We start from the raw sequence: 20,075 nt of genomic DNA, 5'->3' as shown, positions 1-20,075 counted from the left end.
CAGTCATGTAAGCTTTCAGACCAAGGAAAGTCTTCAGGACAGTGTGCTATAGTATGTAAGTGAAAAAAAATGTTTAAAACTGCTATAAAATATGTCATAAAAGGAAATAATTAACCGTTACACAACGTACACTGATAACAAGTAACAAGTAAGACCTGTTATTTTCTAAAAAAATTACAAGCATTGGAAATTTTTTTGCGATATAAGAGGAATAACACATTTATGCTGTTATGGAAAAGTTATTATTGTAAACAGCAACTTTGCTTCATGCCATGCCACATCACACTAATTAAAAGGAGAAGAAAGTAAAAATAGATACATTAGAAAGATATAAGGATATACTATACTACACAAGGATATACTATACTATACACAGGTCACTTCCTGTGTTTGAATTGTTTGCCGTATTTTAATTCATTTTTGAGTTATTCTGAGATTATACTTTAACTTCTTACTTTTTACAAAGGGCGAACACACCGGCAATAGCATCTTAAGAGTAGAACAATCGCTCGGAATACTTTTTGATATCGCTAACATTTTATTTGTTTTCCTGAGTGTCCGCTTCTAGCTGGTTAGCATCACTAGAATCTCTAGCCTGTTAGACCGGTTACCGCTCGTACACCTTTTTCACACCCATCATCCCTGTTGTACAGTACTTGCCCTATAACACCGAGTCACTTGTGTGTCTGCCTTTGAGTGCAGGTGAGGAGGACAAGTTCGAGCTGCATTCGGTGGAACTGGAGGCCGTGGGAAAGCAGATCCCCGACCTGCACTTGAAGCAGGCCGAGCTGTGGGTGCTGCAGCGGAAGACGCGAGCCAGCCCCCAGTCGAGGACCTTTCCCCCTCTGCTGCCACCAGTCTTCGAGATCCCCACCCGGAACCGCTTCGCTCCCCTTCGCGAGACGGACCGCGACGCTGTGATCATCGGAGACTCCATCGTCCGCCACGTCCGTGCTACTGTGGCTAAAGGTAAGGCTCACACTCACTGCTTACCGGGTGCTCGTGTTGTTGATGTGAGCTGTGGTTCTTCATGCCGGCACGAACAACACCAGCCTGAGGCAGTCGGAGATACTGAAGATTGACTTCAACACCCTGGTGGAGACGGTTCACAGCACAGCACCCGCGGCAAGTGTCTGGACCTCTTCCCATGTACCAGCGAGGAATCGAAAGGTTCAGTAGTCTTTTTGCTTTAAATGAATGCTTACAGTCATGGTGTCAGGCTCAGAATTTACTCTTTATTGATAACTGGAATGTTTTCTGGGAGCGTCCTAGGCTGTTCCATGCTGATGGCCTGCACCCCAGCAGAGTTGGAGCGTAGATCCTCTCGGACCACATCTCCAGGGTGCTGCACACCTTCTGACTGGTAAACTATGATTTAAATCTAAATCTTACAGTATTTCACAATTGTTAAAACACATTTCTTGAAACCTTCACCCATATTCTCAGAACTTTAAACACAGAACCCAGTCTTTAAACTACATTCACAAAACCCCTGACTCTTCTGGCAAAATCAAACACTTGCCTCAAAACCATTTTGATCTGTGCTCAAAATCAAACAATGCTTTCAAAACAAACACAGCCAGTCAATATATAAATACTCATTAGCATTCATTAGACACCACATCAAAAAATTGAGAACACAGCGTCCAGAGCATGTAGTTACAGAGAAAAAATGTTTATTGCATTTAGAAAATAATTTTGCCATGAATAAAAGTAAATAATTCACAACTCAGCACAGCAAATATATTGCATACTGTAAGTACAGCAAGTAATACAGTATTGAATTTCTGTATTTTCAGCATAAAAATAAAGTAAGCCCAAAGACCAAAGACAACTCTAAATGAAAAGTGTATTACACAAAATATTGTGCAATTGCAAAATCAAAGTCAATGAGAGACTCATTCTGCCTCCCGCCAGAGGACTTCATCCACATCACATGCAACGTTGTCCCTTCCTAGGCAACGGGGGAAGAACCCTCTTCTGTGCCGGATCCAGCCTTGACAACACTCTACACCTATGTCATCACAGGCCAATTCCATTGCCTGTAAAAGATTTGCCCTTCTATTGGGTTGAAAAACCCTTCTACTGGGTTGAAGAAAGGGTTGTATGGTGGAAGACAAACATTCACAAATCGCTGGTTGATGTTGAACCACTCACGTATTCTGACACCACGGTGAAAGCTGACATTGTCCCAAACCACAACATAGGCAGGATGCACTGCCTGCTGATGATCCTGCTGCTCACGTTCAAACAAAACATTCCTAAGACCACCCAGAAATGTAAGAAGATGGTCGATGTGATATATGTCGCGCCAGGGTTACATGACGGTGGAGAACTCCCCCATTGCTTATGGCTGCAGGGTGACATTGCCACCACACTGGCCAGGGACTTCCACAATAGCACTTTGGCCAATTATGTTCCAGACTCTCCTCCTCTTCGCCAGATTGAACCCTGCTTCATCTACAAAAATATATTCATGGGTCCCTTCCATGGAATCCATTTCAAACACCCTCTATATATAAATAGATATATAACTAAATAGTTTTGTAAGTGTTACAGAAAGACATACTTCTGCGAAAGTGTATGTATATGAACATATTGATAAAACATATTGTTCATATACATACACTTTCGCAGAAGTATGTCTTTTCTCCACAAGTATGTCTTTTCTGTATGTATAGGAAGTGTATATTCTGAACTGGCTTATATTCTAGACAACTGATTTGATCACATCATTAGAAACAAGTGTGAACAATTTTGAGTTGTTTTGTGTAAACGATGACGATTGCTACCGAGTGAGCCACGCACCTAAGCAGGGGGTTTGGGACTGTGCGAGTGTTCAATAAAGTTCAGTTACATGCCTGTTATGTGTGTGAGGAGTATGCTGATTTGTATCCACGAACACAACATGGTGTCAGAAGCGGATAGAACAGTCTCCAAAGAGTGACAAACTGTTGAATAAGCCAATAAGCAGGAGAAGAAACGTTCGAGTAAGAGCGTAGTTTATGCTGTTTCCAACGAGAAATAATGAAATTCAGCAAGCGGATCAGCACACGCTTACCCAGCGCTCCGTAAGTTAAGAGCGGGGGAGGGGTGCTGTCGCTAAGCAACAGGGGTGCAGGCAGAGAGGCACACAGAAGCGAATTATGATAACGCACAAAAGCTGAATAAAGCGCACAAGTTTGCAACGGAAACAAACGTATAACGAATAACAATCTTCAAAGCAAATGGAGGAAACACCCGCACCCATATCTTCATATCAAATCCGACCTACTGATCCATTTGGTTTTACAAAGCCAAATGACTTTGAAAGATGGATCAGACGATTTGAGAGATTCAGAGTTGCAAGCAACCTTGCACAAGCATCAGACTTACACCAAGTTAACACACTGATTTATTGTATGGGAGACAAAGCTGAGGACATTTTGTGTGGATTGGCAATGACAACAGAAGAGTGTGGAAATTATGAAACTGTGCAGAATAAATTCAAAGAATATTTCACTGGCAAAATAAATGTGATCTATGAGAGGGCAAAGTTTAACTCCAGGAAACAAGAGCCAGATGAACCAGTTAATGATTTTATCACTGCGCTGTATTCAATGTCAGAACGCTGTGCTTTTGGAACTTTGAGAGACGAACTAATATTGTTGTTGGATTGAAAGACATCAAACTGTCAGAGCGCCTTCAACTACATGCTAACCAAACTTTGGAGAAAGCCATAATGATGGCCAGACAGAGTGAAACGGTCAGAAAACAGCAGGCAGAACGTAGGCAGGAGGAGGACGAAGCTAGAAGCTGTACATAAAGAAAAGTACAGACAGGATTCGTCTAAAAAGTTAATCAAGTCAGGTAAAGGCGGAAATTGGACAAGTTTCCAGAAAAATCACAAAGAAAAATCAAAGAAATCATGCTGCATGAGATGTGGAAAATCACCATACCATGTAAAGGATCTCTGCTCAGCCAAAGAGGCTGTCTGTCATCAGTGCAACAAGACAGGCCACTTTATGAGCCAATCTCATTCAAAGACAGTGCTTCATGAGGTTAAAGAGGACTATGATTCAGATGAAGGACAAGCATTCCTTGGAGCTGTAGAGTTAAACACCCAAGGCTGGTGCACAACCGTTCAGATCTTGGACCAGACAGTAAAAATGAAAATGGACACGGGGGCAGATGTCACAGCGATACCTGAACTGTCTTCACACAGCTCACCTCGAATAGCAACACTGGTCTGAAGAAATCACGAAAAACACTGATGGGACCAGGAAAGCATGTCCTGAATGTAAAAGGGGAGTTTTCTACCAGCATCTCAGGAAATGAGAAAAAAATAGAGGAAGGCATCTATGTGGTTAAAAATCTTTTCACACCACTCCTGGGCAGACACGCCATTTGACAGCCTCATTGCAAGACTGGATAATATCACAGAATGTCAGTGGCAAGAGAAATATCTAGAACTCACAGGCTTAGGGGAGCTGAAAGAGGAGCACTGTGTCAAGTTACAGTCCAATTCAACACCTTACTCTGTGAATGTAGCAAGACAGATCACAGTACCATTGATGGAAAAAGTCAAAGAGGAGTTATCCAGGATGGAGAAACTTGACATCATCAAGAAAGTAGTGGGACCTAGTGACTGGTGTTTGGGTATGGTTCTAGTACTTAAGCCTGACAACACGGTGAGAATTTGTGTTGACCTGACCAAACTGAACAGTGCTGTCCGAAGAGAAAAGTTTATTTTTCCGTCAGTAGACCACACATTAGGCCAGTTAGGCAGCGCTAAAATCTTCACAAAGCTAGATGCCAATTCTGGATTTTGGCAGATCCGTTTGGCTGAAGCTTCGGAGTGCTGGCTTAACACTTAACAAAAAGAGGTGTGAATTTGCAAAGCCAGAAGTCAAGTTCTTAGGCCACAAGCTGTCCTCAGATGGTTTACAGCCCGATCCAGACAAACTGGTTGCAGTACAAAATATTCGTGAACCTACCAGCGTGTCTGAAGTACGCAGCTTTCTTGGAATGATGAACCAATTGGGGAAGTTCATTCCAGAACTGGCTGAGAAAACAAAGCCCTTGCGAGACCTTCTCTCTCAGAAAAGTCTGTGGTCCTGGGACTCACCACAGCAAGAGTCATTCGAGTTGTTAAAAAAAGAGCTTATTATGACGCCAACTTTAGCACTCTTTGATCATAGCAAGGAAACTAAAGTCGCAACAGACGCATTTCCTTTGGTCTGGGAGGAGTGATTCTTCAAAAGTTCGGCGATTAACTGCAACGGAGCAGAGATATGCTCAAATTGAGAAGGAGACTCTAGCACTTGTTTGGGCATGCAAACGTTTCAGCTGCTATCTCATTGGGAAACATTTCCTCCTCGAGACAGACCATAAGCCACTTCTGAGCTTATTGAGCACAAAACATCTGGATGATTTACCACCAAGGCTGCAAAGGTTCAGAATGAGGCTTATGAGGTATTCTTACGAGATCAGCCATGTTCCATGAAAACAATTCTCAACTCCAGACACACTTTCAAGGATGCCCTCTACGAGTGATGTAACAGATGCTGACTCAACTCTCATGGAAGATACAAATATTTACCTCTTCCAGATAGGGAAAAGCTTTCCTGCTTCGTCTAACCGCCTAGACAACATTCGGGAGGAGTTAAAGAAAGACCCTGTATGCAGCCAAGTAATGAGGTATCATGAGTATGGATGGCCGAGAACGGTGCAAACGAACAAAAAACTCAGACCTTACTGGTTGGAAAGAGACATGATTTCCATCCTTGGCGGACCGCTCATACATGGAACAAGGTTAATAATCCCTGCCTCACTCCAAAGTTCAGTTCTGCTTCACATTCATCAGGCACACCAAGGAATTGAAAAATGTCACCAAAGGGCAAGACTGTGTGGTGGCCCGGCCTGAGTTCACAGTTGCGAACCATGGTGCAACAATGTGATGAATGTAGAAAGGCTTCCGTGACGACTGTAGAACCTCTACAACCGACAGACTTTCCATCATATCCATGGCAGAGAGCGGCTACAGACTTGTTTGAACTAACGGGACAAAAATACCTTTTAACAGTTGACTACTATTCAAGAGATGTCGATGTGGCCAAATTAACATCAACCTCCTCTGAAACCATTATCGACCATCTGAAAGCAGTGTTTGCACGGAATGGGATACCTAAGATACTAATATCCGACAATGGGCCACAGTATAGCAGTGCTGACTTCCGGGAATTTTCGAGGGAGTATGATTTAAAGCATATTACAAGCAGCCCACGGTATCCACAAGGAAATGGTGAAGCCGAAAGAGTGGTACAAATGGTCAAGAAGCTTTTGGGGAAAACATCAGATCCATTCAAAGCTTTGCTCGCATACTGCTCCACACGACTTGCAAACAGCTACAGTCCAGCGGAACTGTCAATGGGCAGAAGACTGAGAACATGCTTACCAACTCTGCTGTCTCTCCTCACACCAAAACTTCCAGACGCAGACAAACTGAAACAGTTTGAATCCAGTCTACGGGCTCGCACAAGAAATTCATTCAATAAGAGACACAGAGCTAGATCTCTGTCAACACTGAAACCTGGACAGACTGTTTGGATTAGGGACCAAGCTTCCTCAGGGATAGTGATCCGACAGCAGGCCCCAAGGTCGTTTGTTGTGAAAACCTCTCAAGGAAATATTCGACGCAACAGACGGGTGTTGGTTCAACTCCACCAGCCTGAAACAGACAAGGAACAAGCAGTTGATTGGCCTGAGTTATTTGAGGATGATCACATACCTGACAGTCAGATGCCAACAGTCCATCAAACATCTCCGAGTTCACAGTCTGCGATACATACTCGACATGGAACTTACACAAGGTCGGGAAGTTTGTCTATTGCACCAGGAAGAATTAACCTTTAGTTCATGGCCGGTGATAACAGAGGCAGAATAATCCTCTCACTGTGCCAGGAGTGCTCAGGTAGTCCAAGAAGAGAACAAAATGTTAATGAGAAAAAAAAAGAAAGTGAAACTGTATGCGAAAGACAAAATGGTGGGATATAAGTTGTCCTTTAAAGCTTAATTTATAGCGTGGATAGCATGTATATACTTAGAAAGGAGTAAAATGGTTACAGTATGTTTATTATGTCACAAATAGTACAATGTTTGAGTTCCTAAAGTTTATTATTTTGGGAAGGGGAGATGTAGTAATATCTGATTAGTGAGATCGCTACCGAGTGAGCCACACCCCTAAGCAGGGGGTCTGGGACTGTACAATAAAGTTCAGTTACATACCTGCTATGTGTGTGAGGAGTATGCTGATTTGTATCCACGAACACGACATTTACCATTTTGCAACACAGTGCAAAATGTGTTTTAGTGAGTAAGAATGTGTTTATAGTTTTGCAAAAATAGGGATGAGATTTGCAAGCAGTGTCTTAACTACCAGATCTTGTTTAAGGTTTTGCCTACAAAGTGACTGATTCGACAAATGGGTTTAGGCCACTGAGCATTGGGTTCAGAGAATGGGGTTTAGTGTTTTATCAATTGTGAAATACTGTAATAGTCATCCGTCACCTCATCACATTGATACAAATGCGCACATAGCCCATCCTGTAGAAACTGTGTCTGATCCCCGAGTAGTGAGATTAAAAAGTAAATGCATGAGAAGTTCTCAAAATAATCTTAGCGTAATTAGACCAGTAAAATGGCAAAGAAACAAACAAAAACAGTTCCTAAAGTTTGGACTTCTGAACATGAGATCACTTGCACCCAAAGCACTTATTGTAAATGAAATCATCTCAGAAAATAGCCTTACTGCCTTACTGAAACTTGGATTAAACTAAATGAATACATCGGTCTAAATGAGTCTACACCATCAGGATATATCTATAAGCATGAGCCTCGCCAGACTGTTCGTGGAGGTGGTGTTGCCACTATCTTAGTGATTTCCTTACTGTTACCCAGAGAATACAGTATAGATTTAGTTCTTCTGAAGTGCTTGTTCTTAATGCTGCACTCTTGCACATGCACACGAAAAAATCCATGATGTCTTTTGCTCTAGCTACTAGCTAGACCCCCAGGGCCCTACGCTGATTTCTTAGAGAGTGTGCAGATTTTCTCTCGGACCTATTGGTTAACTTTGATAAAGCATTAATTGTAGAAGACTTTAACATTCACACTGACGATTCAAACGATGCTTTAGGACTCACATTCATGGACCTACTCAACTCATTTGGGCTTAAACAAAACATCACTAGAGCAACACGTCATCTTAACTCACACACTAGATTTAATAATATCACACTGAATAGATGTCACTGATATAGATATCATACCTCAAAGTGATGACATCACAGACCATTACCTCATACTGTACACACTACCTGTAGAACAGAATAACTGTGTCTCACCACGTTATCGACTCGGTAGAACTATTATTCCGACCACTAAAGACAGATTCACAAATAACCTGCCTGATCTGTCTCAATTTCTTACTATACCCTTAAACACAAACGACCTAGATGTAATGACTAACAGCATAGGTGTTATATTCACTAGCACATTAGACACTATTGCCCCAATCAGATTAAAGAAAGTTAGAGACAAAACACCTGCACCGTGGTATAATAGTCATACTCACACCCTCAAGAGAGAAACTCGTATCCTCAAAAAGTGGAGAAAAACTAAATTAGAGGTTTTTAGAATTGCGTAAAAGGACAGTATGTCCAGCTATAGACAGGCTCTACAAGCTGCTAGGGCTGAGCACCTGAGCAAACTCATAGAAAATAACCAGAACAATCCCAGGTTTTTATTCAGCACAGTGGTTGGATTAACAAAAAAAAAAAAACAGAAATGTGAACACACTATTCTATTTTTATCACATTCTTTACTGATAAAATTAAAAGCATCAGGAACAAAATAGGTGATGTTCAACATGTGAGAGCAGCTTGTGACTCAGTCTCACCTAAAGTGCTAAACTCACAACTACAGTGCTTTACCAGTACAGGACAGGAATAAGCTAAGGGAAGCTTATTACTACAGCTAAATCAACAACTTGTTCACTTGTCACGATGTGACATGGTGCGACAAAGGCAAGTGAGGATCCAAATGCAGTTTACCAATTTAATGAACAAAAACGAGAAACAGGCAGGCAAAACAAGTCACAGGACAGGACAGGACAGGACAGGACAGGACAGGAGAATACGCTAAACACCAACAACGACTCACAACAGGGGAATGAACAAACAGTGAGTATATAGGGAACAAGAACCAATCACAAGACAAAGGCAATCACAGACTAAGACAAGACACCTGGGGAAGAGAATGAGTGTAGTTAATGTCCATGATAACAGATAGGTGGGCAGAGTCAACAATTAACAGCAGGGAAATGACAGCAGACAGAAACAAGGGGAAACACAGACAGACTCGTTACATCACTAGACCCCATCCCAACTAAATTATTGAAAGCAGTGTTATATAAAGCTGGTGAGCCTCTTCTTAATACTATTAACTCCTCACTATCTTTAGGTTACGTCCCTAAATCTTTCAAGCTGGCAGTTATTAAGCCACTCATTAAGAAACCTAATTTAGATCCTAATGAACTATAAAATTACAGACCTATCTCACACCTTCTGTTATGTCTAAAATACTAGAAAAGGTTGTGTCAGTTCAACTGTGTTCCTTCTTACAGGAGAACTATATCTTTGAAGAGTTTCAGTCAGGTTTCAGGCCCCATCATAGCACAGAAACTGCACTTGTTAAAGTTACAAATGACTTGTTCTTAGCTTCGGTTGTGTTTTTGGGAAAAAAATAAAAAAGTGTTTTCGGATTTGTTAATGTGTTTTTTAGATTTGTTAATTTGTTTTGCACTTCTCGGCCACCGTAGTTACATCCTTTCCATCCAACATAATTGGTATTCAGAGGAACCATGTCATGTTAGTGAAGCATTGCAGACATGAAACACTTAAAAAAAGAAACCAGGAATGTGGATGGTGATCTGCTTTTACGTATATCTGTGTGTGTGTGTGTGTGTGTGTGTGTGTGTGTGTGTGTGTGTGTGTGTGTGTGTGTGTGTGTGTGTGTGTGTGTGTGATGGTTTTCCCCATCTGTTTAGTGTCTATATATTATATATTAGCCTTTTCATCTATCATAGCCAACATGACTAAAATTAGAAACCTAATTAGAAATCAGCCAACAGAGGGAGTACTACTGAAACTACCAGGTATAATTTGACCATTATTCTTCCAGACACTAACAATAAAACAAAGAATGTCTGACAGACAGAATGAGTCATCGTGTATCCGACAGCAAAGAAGAGAGAGAGAGAGAGAGAGAGAGAGAGAGAGAGAGAGAGAGAGAGAGAGAGAGAGAGAGAGAGAGAGAGAGAGAGAGAGAGAGAGAGAGAAAAAAACAACACTTACAGCCAGTTGAGAAAGGGCATGTGGCTGCAGAGTCTGGATGAAGGAAGCCGTTCAAGCGAGGTGTTCACCATTGACCTGCACATAACACAACCTACATAAGCTATAATTACCCAGAAACTACTTCACCCTGCTGCTGTTGCCACTTCTTCTTAAACTCTTAAAAACAATCTGAAGGATTACATTTCAAAACTTAAATTTAACATGAGTCATTTTTTGTTGCAGGCTACTGAGAATTAATGAGATACATCCGACACAGGGTATGGACGGGTTAGCACGTAAATCGGTTCCTACACAAGAAACCGATGCTAGTCATATTAGCATATTCATCAGTTAAAAACAATGGAGAATTTTCAAATTTAGTTGAAAAAAAAAAGTTACGTACAGGAAGAAGAGAGACCTCAGGCCAGTAAATGTGTTCACAGTGATGGTTTTCAGGGGATTGTCATCTAGAATTCTATAGAGCGAAAAGAAAAATCATTTATTTAACACGTACAAAGAAGTGAGAGTAAAATCATAAACAATAAACGTGGTCTGGTATTATACTATTATTATACAGTGCTAATAAACACCGAAGTCTATATTTTTTGCATGATATTGGCTCCAGCAGGTGAAAGAGGTAAGAAATAAATGGTTCTATATAGGCTTTATAGATCTATATACAACCTCAAATGGTTATATTACTTGCCTTATATATGGAAACTCTGTGTTTCTTTATATAGAGTCAGGGTTTCTTTGAATCCAATTTATATGTTAAATTTAAAAATAAAGGTTCTTAAATGGTTTTACATTTCTCTGAAGAATGTTTAACATCCGTGGGATTTTTCCATTACACAAAAGTATGATTTTAGTCCAGAAAACTTTTCTATAAAATTGTTCTTTATGGTATTTATACTGTGTTATAAAACAACACTGCTTTATCAATAAATATTTAAATATAAAAGGTTCATAGCTCCACAATGATTCTAAATAGGGTTCTACTGAACATGAGGGGACCCAGTGGTTATATACTGTATAGAACCCTAAGGAATGTCTTCGTTTAAATAGTCCACCATTCAATGATGTTGCTGATTATTTGTGTCTCCCATATAATTCTGTGGTTTTGCTAAAGCAAATTTCCCCTTTGCTTCAACAATCATTTTTATAGGAGTTTTCCTTTCAATTCATAGTTTATATCATTTGATTAGTCCCATATATTTAAATATTATCTTATTTACGTTGGATGCTGGAACCCGATTCTTGAAACGTGATAATCTCCTTCCATGGTGACATCATTAGAGGAAACTCACACAGAGTTTCAATTCAACTCAATTCAATTTTATTTGTATTGAGATTTTAACCATGGACATGGTCTTAAAGCAGCTTTACAGGACATAAAGAAAGTTTTAAAGACTTTTTTTTTTACATTTCACCAGAATAAATGAATACCAGAATACCCAATTTCTGATGTATCACTATTTAAAGTCTCACCAATTTTCTTCCATCACAATCACAACAAAAAAACCTAACCCAGTTACAGAAGCAGCAGTACTAATTAATATACAAGCATGATTAAAGTATTTAAATAATGAATTATTATTACAAATGAATATCAGTGCATGTATTATCCTTCTAACAGCTACTGGGGCATTAAATGCATTGATGTTTATCTGTATAATGAAAATAAAGAATTAATTGTGGCTTTTAAACCCTTTATACGCTTTATACACATGCACATAAACTCAGTAAACTCTGGTAAATATGACAAACTAGTCCACCTGCGCTTTCACGCAATTATCCAAACAGCTAATCATATGGCAGCACATAAAATCATGCAGATTCGGGTCAATATCGGCAGTGAATATTAACAATACAAAACTGGAGGGAATTCGGGACTATAAATCTGATAGGAACAGTGGACAGTTGCTTCAAAAGATGTGCACATGTTTAAATCTATATAGTCGTGGTTTAAAGTCACATCCTATCTTTTATCTTTAGCATACAAATGAATAGTAATGCATTTAATGGCCTGCTAAGAGCTACTGGACCATAAAATACAGAACTCGAAATAAATAAACCCATCTGACCTCTGACCTGGCTTCTGTTAATGACAGAAGCAGAAGCAGTCTATTAGCATAACTATTTGAAGTAATATAAAGCAGAGTTTATCATACATGTATAAAAAGCAGTGGTAGTTCAGGCCAGGTCAATAGTCCTGCTTTGTTTTAAATCCCAGGACTGAAAGTGATCCACTGCTGAGCTTGTAATGAACACTGTTAGCAATTAATTATTCAGCTGTATGCTCTGTTCTGCCTCTGCCTGAAACTCATTTTGGATAACAGCATCATGATATACTACTGTATATATTTCCAGTGCCTTCTTCAGACATCATATTTTAGTATTTGCGACAGTTAAAGTTTCATGCTAGACCTAATTGTTTTACAGTATAGTACTTACAACCAGTTGAGTTGGTGGAGATCAGCAAAGACTCCATTTTTTAATAAAGTGATGCAGTTTTGACTTAAAGACCTGCAACAGAAATTAAATGTTAACATACAAGACCAGTGTAATATCTGCAAAGCATATGCTCAAGGACATCCACAATAAGAGAGTAACATTTAAGCTACTGGTACAAGCGCTGCTCGTCTGGTCCCAACATCTCTCAGGGTAAGATTAAGGTATACATCAAGACTCTTTACTGTTCTGGCTCCGAGGTGGTAGAATGAACCTCCTGTTGATGTCAGAACAGCTAATTAACTTGCTATCGTTAAACAACGGGTGTAGACCTACGTCCTCCTAAAACACTTAAATTAGCGCTCATTTTCCCTGTTTGCTTTATCTATATATCCTAAAAAATATAAAAACCCTGAACAGACTTCAGTAAGGTTGATGGTATCCTAAGTCTGTAACTTACTCGACCAGCTAATGTTAATGTATTCATCAAAAGAACCTTCAAAGGACTTTTGTCCACCGCTCTGGATGTCGGCGTCCACCAAAGGCTATAAATGTAAATGGACTTAAAACCTTTAGGGATGTGGATACACTGTATAAGATCTGATGACTTAACACACACAATGTATGAGCCAGATTACATGAGTTCACTCAGACTAAGAGGCTTTATAATATATAATATAATGTCTGGGATGAGTATCACACTTTCCCCAGTCCCAAATTTCCTCTTACCTCTTAAAATACCAGTAAATGGATTCCTTCTACTAAATTGTCGATAGATATGAACGCGTATGTCCATAATATTCCCAAATCCACTTAAATCACTTACTGAACACAAATAAATGTTTAGTTTAGGGTTTTTTGCACAGTTGTAAACTTCTGACTACTAGACTATTAAATCTAATTGCAGCTTGTAATAAAATGAATCCATATTTTTAACCTAGAGATAATAGTTTTATAGAACATTTTTCTTATTTTGTATTATTTAAAAACTTTCAGCTCTGTATCTGAACTACAATTTCAACTTACATGGATTTGCTGTAGTCTAAATCTTTCATTTATTTGTACAGTACATCTAGTTATTTAACTCAAAGTGAAATATAATTATATGGAGTATACAGTATACAATATATTTCATGTCCATGCTAATTAGCAGAGCTACAGCTAAACATTTCTCCATTTCTTATCTCTATGCATAAGCTTGTATGTTTTTTTGTGGCAAGTCTTTTAAGATGCTTTGTTCTCATTAGAGCTCCAAATCTCAGTTTTTCAGTCAGATTAAATAATTGAAGTGGACAGGAAAGCAGTTGTTGGTATCTAAACTGTTTGCTAGCATGTCAGTTTTGTAATTGTAATTCCTTACGCAATAAAATGTGGAATGGAAAAATGTGCCACTTTATGGGTACATCAGATGCAAAAAAGTTTACACTTCAGCTTTCAGTGGTACAATTCATTTTGATCTTTAAACATAGACACAAGTTAAAACTTTGGAGTACATTTTGATCTAAAGATTTCAATCTAAACAAAAAACAAAATCGTGAAAATTCTGGTTTTATCATTCAAATTTCTCACTGCATACTTAAAACCCTACTTTAGTATCACTTTAAAGTGATGGATCATTCTGGCTACACAAATAAACATACAGATAAGTAGCAAAAATAACCGAAAAAAAGAAATGCACTTTAAAACGAATGACATCATACAGTATCACATTAACATCTTTACTAAAAATGCAATATTTCAGCAACTGGAAACCAGTAGAATTTCCTAAACAGAAACATACTCACAGCTTCTGCAATTTGAATAATCCTTTAAAAGCCCTATCAGACACAGAGATTATGCAGTTATCCTGAAGAAATCTGAAACAAACAACAACAAAACTTATCGATAAGAGGCTTATTTTAATAAAAGCTCTTATGTTATTAAAGTTGTTCAGGAAATACTGGTAGTGGTCTTAAACTAGTAATGAGTTTAAAGACTAATTACATACAACCAATAACAGGGCTAGTGTCAGTAATGAGACCAAAGTGTAGAAAAATTGAGCTTGATGAACTCAATTCATTATTTTTAATGATCTGTGAAAGGTTGAAATTGCTAGAAAGCTAGGTAAGGTCAGTTTCCTGGATGATTCATGTAGTACACACACACACACACACACACACACACACACACACACACACACACACACACACAAAAGTTAATGTGATAAGGCAGAAGAATTAATTACTTTTCAACTAGCGTCATGTTAGCAGAGTACAACGCAGCGACATAAATTGCTGAAATGTACCATTTCCATTTAAAATATAGTCTGTGATTTCAAATAATTGATCACCAAAATGGGTCTTTCTGTCTTAATTATTATGCTACCGTTGAAAAATAAAATGCAAGAAAAATTACTAACGTTGTGAAATCATACCCATGATTTGTCTCTTTGCACACCAGAGGCAAAGACGGTAAAATTCATCTCCATTATAGTTCAGTAGGGAAATGTATACATTGCTCAATATCGGCTTTTCGTTATTTCCTGGATTCAGTCAAATGTGTAAGTGTACAGTGAATCTTTTTCTGATTTCTCAGTCTTTTAGGAAGTATGCTACTCAGAATTGCCTTTCCGTAAATAAACAGCTGGTCACATGAAGCTAATTAGTAATTACCACTATGTAATTTGCTAATAAACCTCAGCATTCGGAGGTAGTTGTACCTGAGAGAGATGCAACCTGTGACGATGAAGTCAAAGCATGTTTATTCAGGAAATTCCAAAAATCTGAAGGTGAGTTTAAGCATATCCATAATATTTCAGGTTAAACAGGCAAAGGTCAAAATCAGAAAGGTTTTGAAGAGGAACGGGCTTGGATTGGCGCAGGAAATAGACATCAATACTACACAAAACTAAGAGTAACAATAAGGGATTAAATAGATAGGAGAACAAAGAACAGGTTTGAACAACTAATGGTAAAGCCAATATTAAAGAGAAAACTATGTATGGAAAAATAAAACTGGTATCGAAAAGAAGTAGGGCAGATATTACAGAATAACCCCTCAAGCCTACAATGTAGGGTCCTACTGGTTACTGTAAGAAACCATGGCTGTGACAGGGACAGCGAGTGGAACAATGACTGAGACGTATACGCTATGTGCAGACAAGCAACAGGGATGAAGGAGAATTTCAGGCAACAGTTACAGTAGGGGACACAGAAAGGCAATACTTTCACATGTTTGTAACAGAATTAGAATCTGTAGTCAGGGGAAGAAATTGAATTGGGCAGTGATGTTTGCTGGAGGGCAAACTGATATCCAACATCTGATGGAAAATACAAGAAGAAACAGCCCTAGGAGATGCTTTTATAAGACACCTCACTTTGATTTGCGAGTTAAAGACATTGAACGAATGGGAATCTGGAGGTACAGCAGACAGGTAAAGGATTCAGAGGGCACAGATATGCTTGAAAGGAGTCGCAAACAATTTCTAGGATGTCCACTAAAACAGCCTATTTCTCTCTCTCTCATGTATTAGTAATTAGCATGAACTTCAGGACCTGGATCGCTCTCTCTCTTTCTCTCTCTGTCTCTCTCTCTTTCTGTATATATTAAGACTACAAAGTGGAGCTAGTGTTCTCGAGGTAAAATAAATCAAAACACAAAGACATCTAATCAAAGGGCTTAATACACAGAATTACATTTCATATGACTTTCTTCTGGTAGCCAGAGGTGTTTTGCACCAGTTGGTTCACTGTGAGTCATTGCAACCTGGTTGTACTGTATATTGTGTAATGTGGGCGTGTTTGAGAGACGTAGTGGTCTTAAGGGGTTCTTAAAGACCAGTTTATTTGGAGCAATCTGATAAATACTCTCAGCACACATGGCAGAGGTCAAACTTTGGAGATAGGATGAAACTGAGCATATACATAAGCCATAACCAGTTTGAGCTGGTAAAGGTCAAAACCATAATACAAGAAAGAGGAAAGTAGTGGGGGGAAATTTGTGGCCTAAGGGGGGAAATCGTGGCCTAATGGTTAGAGAGTCTGACTCGTAACCCTAAGGTTGTGGGTTTGAGGTGCCCTTGAGCAAGGCACTGAAGCTCCCAACTGCTCCCTGGGCACCGCAGCATAAATGGCTGCCCACTGCTCCGAGTGTGTGTTCACGGTGTGTGTGCTGCCCACTGCTCCGGGCGTGTGTTCACGGTGTGTGTGTGTGTGGGTGGGTGTTCACTGCTGTGTGTGTGTACTTAGGATGGGTTAAACACAGAGAACAAATTTTGAGTATGGGTCACCGTACTTAGGGATTTGTCACGTCACTTTGTTTGTGTTACTAAACAATGCTTGGGATTGAATAAGTAATAATACACAATTAAACTCTGCAAAACCTAAAAATGAAACTAGCCGTCGTTGCAAGAGATTAATCAGAAGAGAAATCATTAAAATTAACCCATTTTGATCATTAGTGAAGAATATGGCTTTGAGATTATTTATCTTTATTGATCTTGTCTCCAGTGAAATAACATTTCAATTCTTTTAATTCACATTTAGTCCTCAAGATGACTGCAGTTTAGAATGTGGATTCATTCAAAAAGCTCATGCAAAGTTTATTCAGGACTTTATTCAGAACCGAATCATTTCTTTTTTTTTTTTCACATCACAGAAATAGTACTTATAAAGTAGGTACTGAAGATACTGAACGACATGTTCTTTTTTTTTCCTTTAAGACATGATTTAAAGATTCAGACAGGCTTCACATTCTTTATGAAGTATTTTGGTGAGATGATTACATAGCTGTACACGAAAATAGAGTGCCGAGCCTCGCTAGTTGATATCCTAGTGCGTAAGGAAAGCAGAACCATGGCAACAAATGCATGGAGAAAAACGATAAAGAACTGGCAGAGTTCCCTTACAGGATTAGAAGGCAGTTGAAACACTACATCAATCACTTTCTGGTAATATATAGGTCACTGTATATATGAGGTAATTTGTGGCATAACTGAGATAGACGAAAAATTATTAACAGAATTATTAACAGCGTTTAGCTCAGGAGTTATTGATTCGGGAAACTCCTATCTGTGAATATGCCTCCGACTTTACTTAAGACGCCGAGGTGCTTTTTTCCTTCTCGATAGGTGAGTAACGTTGGTTTTGCTTTGTTACACAGAACTAATATATGCCTTTGCCCTTTGCATGATTATGCTTGTGTGTCATTTTTGCTTGTTTGTTTATCTGCAATCGTATTGTTCTTCCCTTCAGCTATGATAAAGACACAGTTCTTTCCATCAGTTGCCTGGGTTACGTATGTATGTGTGGGCGGAGCTATCAATACAGGGGTGGGACCCATTTGGGTTAGGGGCGTGTTTGTTTTGGTGATTTCACATGACAACATTGGCACGAAAGCTGAAATTCTGATCTATTATACATTAATTGGGATTGTTTTGCAACGTATTGGTATTGCTATGCATTAAACAACATGAGAAGAATACAGGGTGATCAGATTTTTCACTTACTTCTTGCCAAAAGAATTACTCAATGAATGCTTGCTGGCAATCTGGCTACATGTCTCACATTTTTTCAACCACTGAATGCTGAGATTTACAAATAATTCTCTTGACTCTCTTTATTCTCTTTGTACTATTTACAGCATATTGAAGTTGGATTGTGTCAAAAACTGCCACTACTGTGTTGGCATAAAAGTTTATGTCTAAAAATGTCTAGGGACTTACAGTCTTCGAAGTTCTTTGTATCGAATAAAAGCATTTTCTGGTAATACTCGAATCTCATTGCTCTTAAGAGACCTGTGGAAGAACAAAAAAGCAGCAGTGAGAGGTAATCCATGCACATGTTTCCTTCACAACATGAAAGTGTGTTTTTTCTTCTCTCTGCTAATGAGTACATGCACAAATTGGGCTTATGTCCTTAGAAATTCAAGTTTGATCATTTCCATTTGACACACTGTGTGAACAAGCATCGAATACTGATGCGTAAAGAGCCAGAGCCGATTGTACCGCACCAGCTTAGGAAGAAAAAAATCTTTTGCTGTTTCACAACAGGGCTGTATAACTTCGATCATATTGTTGCAACCAGCAGTATATGCTGTTAAATGGCTAAGATGTGTAAACTCTGATATTTGAAGTTATAATACAGAAACAGACAATGTCTAAGTTGGCGAATTAGGGTTCAAGCCCCAGCACTGCCAAGCAACTGTTGGTCCTTTAACCATCCCTGCTCAAGAATCATGGCTAACTCAGTGCTCTGATCCCAACCACCAAAATTGGGATATGTAAAGAAAGCATTTCACTATGCAAATAAGTTTTCGTATATCCCTGGAGCAGGTGTGGTTAGGGGCCTTGCTCAAGGATCCAACGTTGATGTCTCAGCAGCTTATGGGCTTAAACCCAGACCTTCCGATCAGTAACCCGAAGCCTAAACAACTTTACCATGACGTCCCCACTTTGCTTATGCTTTAAAATACATGTAACAAAAATAAAATGCTATAACCTGAGTATTTTATTTTGTTGTGATGTAAAGTGCCAGTTCCTTTTAAGCCCTTGCCCATCAAACATGCCCAGCTTTAATAGTTCCAAAAGCATACTGCCAGTTACTAGTTAACCTTCCAGCTTAGCAGTTGCATAAGCTGTAAAAGCTGGAGCACAATCAAATCTTTATGACCAAACCAACTCTACTGCAGCTGATGAATTAAGAACATTGAGTTTGGTGGTTCAGTTCATTGTCCAAGGCTCAAACACTGGCAATTGTACAGGTAAAATGTAGACAGTAAGAATAAGTTCACCAGAACCAGGCACACACCCAGATACTGGATGCAGAAAAAGCCTTATTACCCACTCCACTATCTCATTAACTGAGCCAGTTTCATCAGTTAGACAAGCTCAGGGATATAACTTGTATATTTTGCAGAGTATAGTTTCTGTTGAATGTCTTCTGAACATGAGGAAAGGTTAACCTTTTGTACAAAGCAGCTGATATTGTTAATATCAAAACTGGCTTACATTTAAATAGGGAGCTAGAAATAGTTCATGGTTGTGAATGTTAAATATTCAAGATACAATAATCCTTTTTTTCTAATTTGAAATCCCAGATTTTCGATTTGGCCTCAGGATCCCACTTTATGTGGCATTTTTATTTGGTTTTAAGACATACATATTCAGACCAGTTTTCATACTGCGCCATGGTTGAAATATTTAAGAGTTCAGATATAATTTAGCAGGTAACACTCTGATCCTGGTCATTTAAATGATTTATGTGATGTGATAAA

At 39.0% G+C, this 20,075-nt stretch overlaps 1 protein-coding gene across 1 annotated transcript in view; it reads right to left on the bottom strand.

The window, feature by feature from the left end:
• The window catches only part of rxfp2b (relaxin family peptide receptor 2b), a 61,475-nt gene that overhangs the window by 26,934 nt on the left and 14,466 nt on the right, over nt 1-20,075 (bottom strand). Inside the window, exons 5-9 of the mRNA XM_047820211.1 lie at nt 18,526-18,597; nt 14,609-14,680; nt 12,828-12,899; nt 10,777-10,848; nt 10,395-10,469 (exon numbers count right to left, since the gene is read on the bottom strand). Coding sequence (XP_047676167.1) covers nt 10,395-10,469; nt 10,777-10,848; nt 12,828-12,899; nt 14,609-14,680; nt 18,526-18,597 — 363 coding nt within the window. The remainder of the gene's footprint in view (nt 1-10,394; nt 10,470-10,776; nt 10,849-12,827; nt 12,900-14,608; nt 14,681-18,525; nt 18,598-20,075) is intronic.

The sequence above is a fragment of the Tachysurus fulvidraco genome, chromosome 11 (genome assembly GCF_022655615.1).
Source record: "Tachysurus fulvidraco isolate hzauxx_2018 chromosome 11, HZAU_PFXX_2.0, whole genome shotgun sequence".
Classification (NCBI taxonomy): Eukaryota; Metazoa; Chordata; class Actinopteri; order Siluriformes; family Bagridae; genus Tachysurus; species Tachysurus fulvidraco.
Note: the sequence above shows the minus strand (reverse complement) of the source record. Positions and strands in the feature narration are given on the sequence as shown.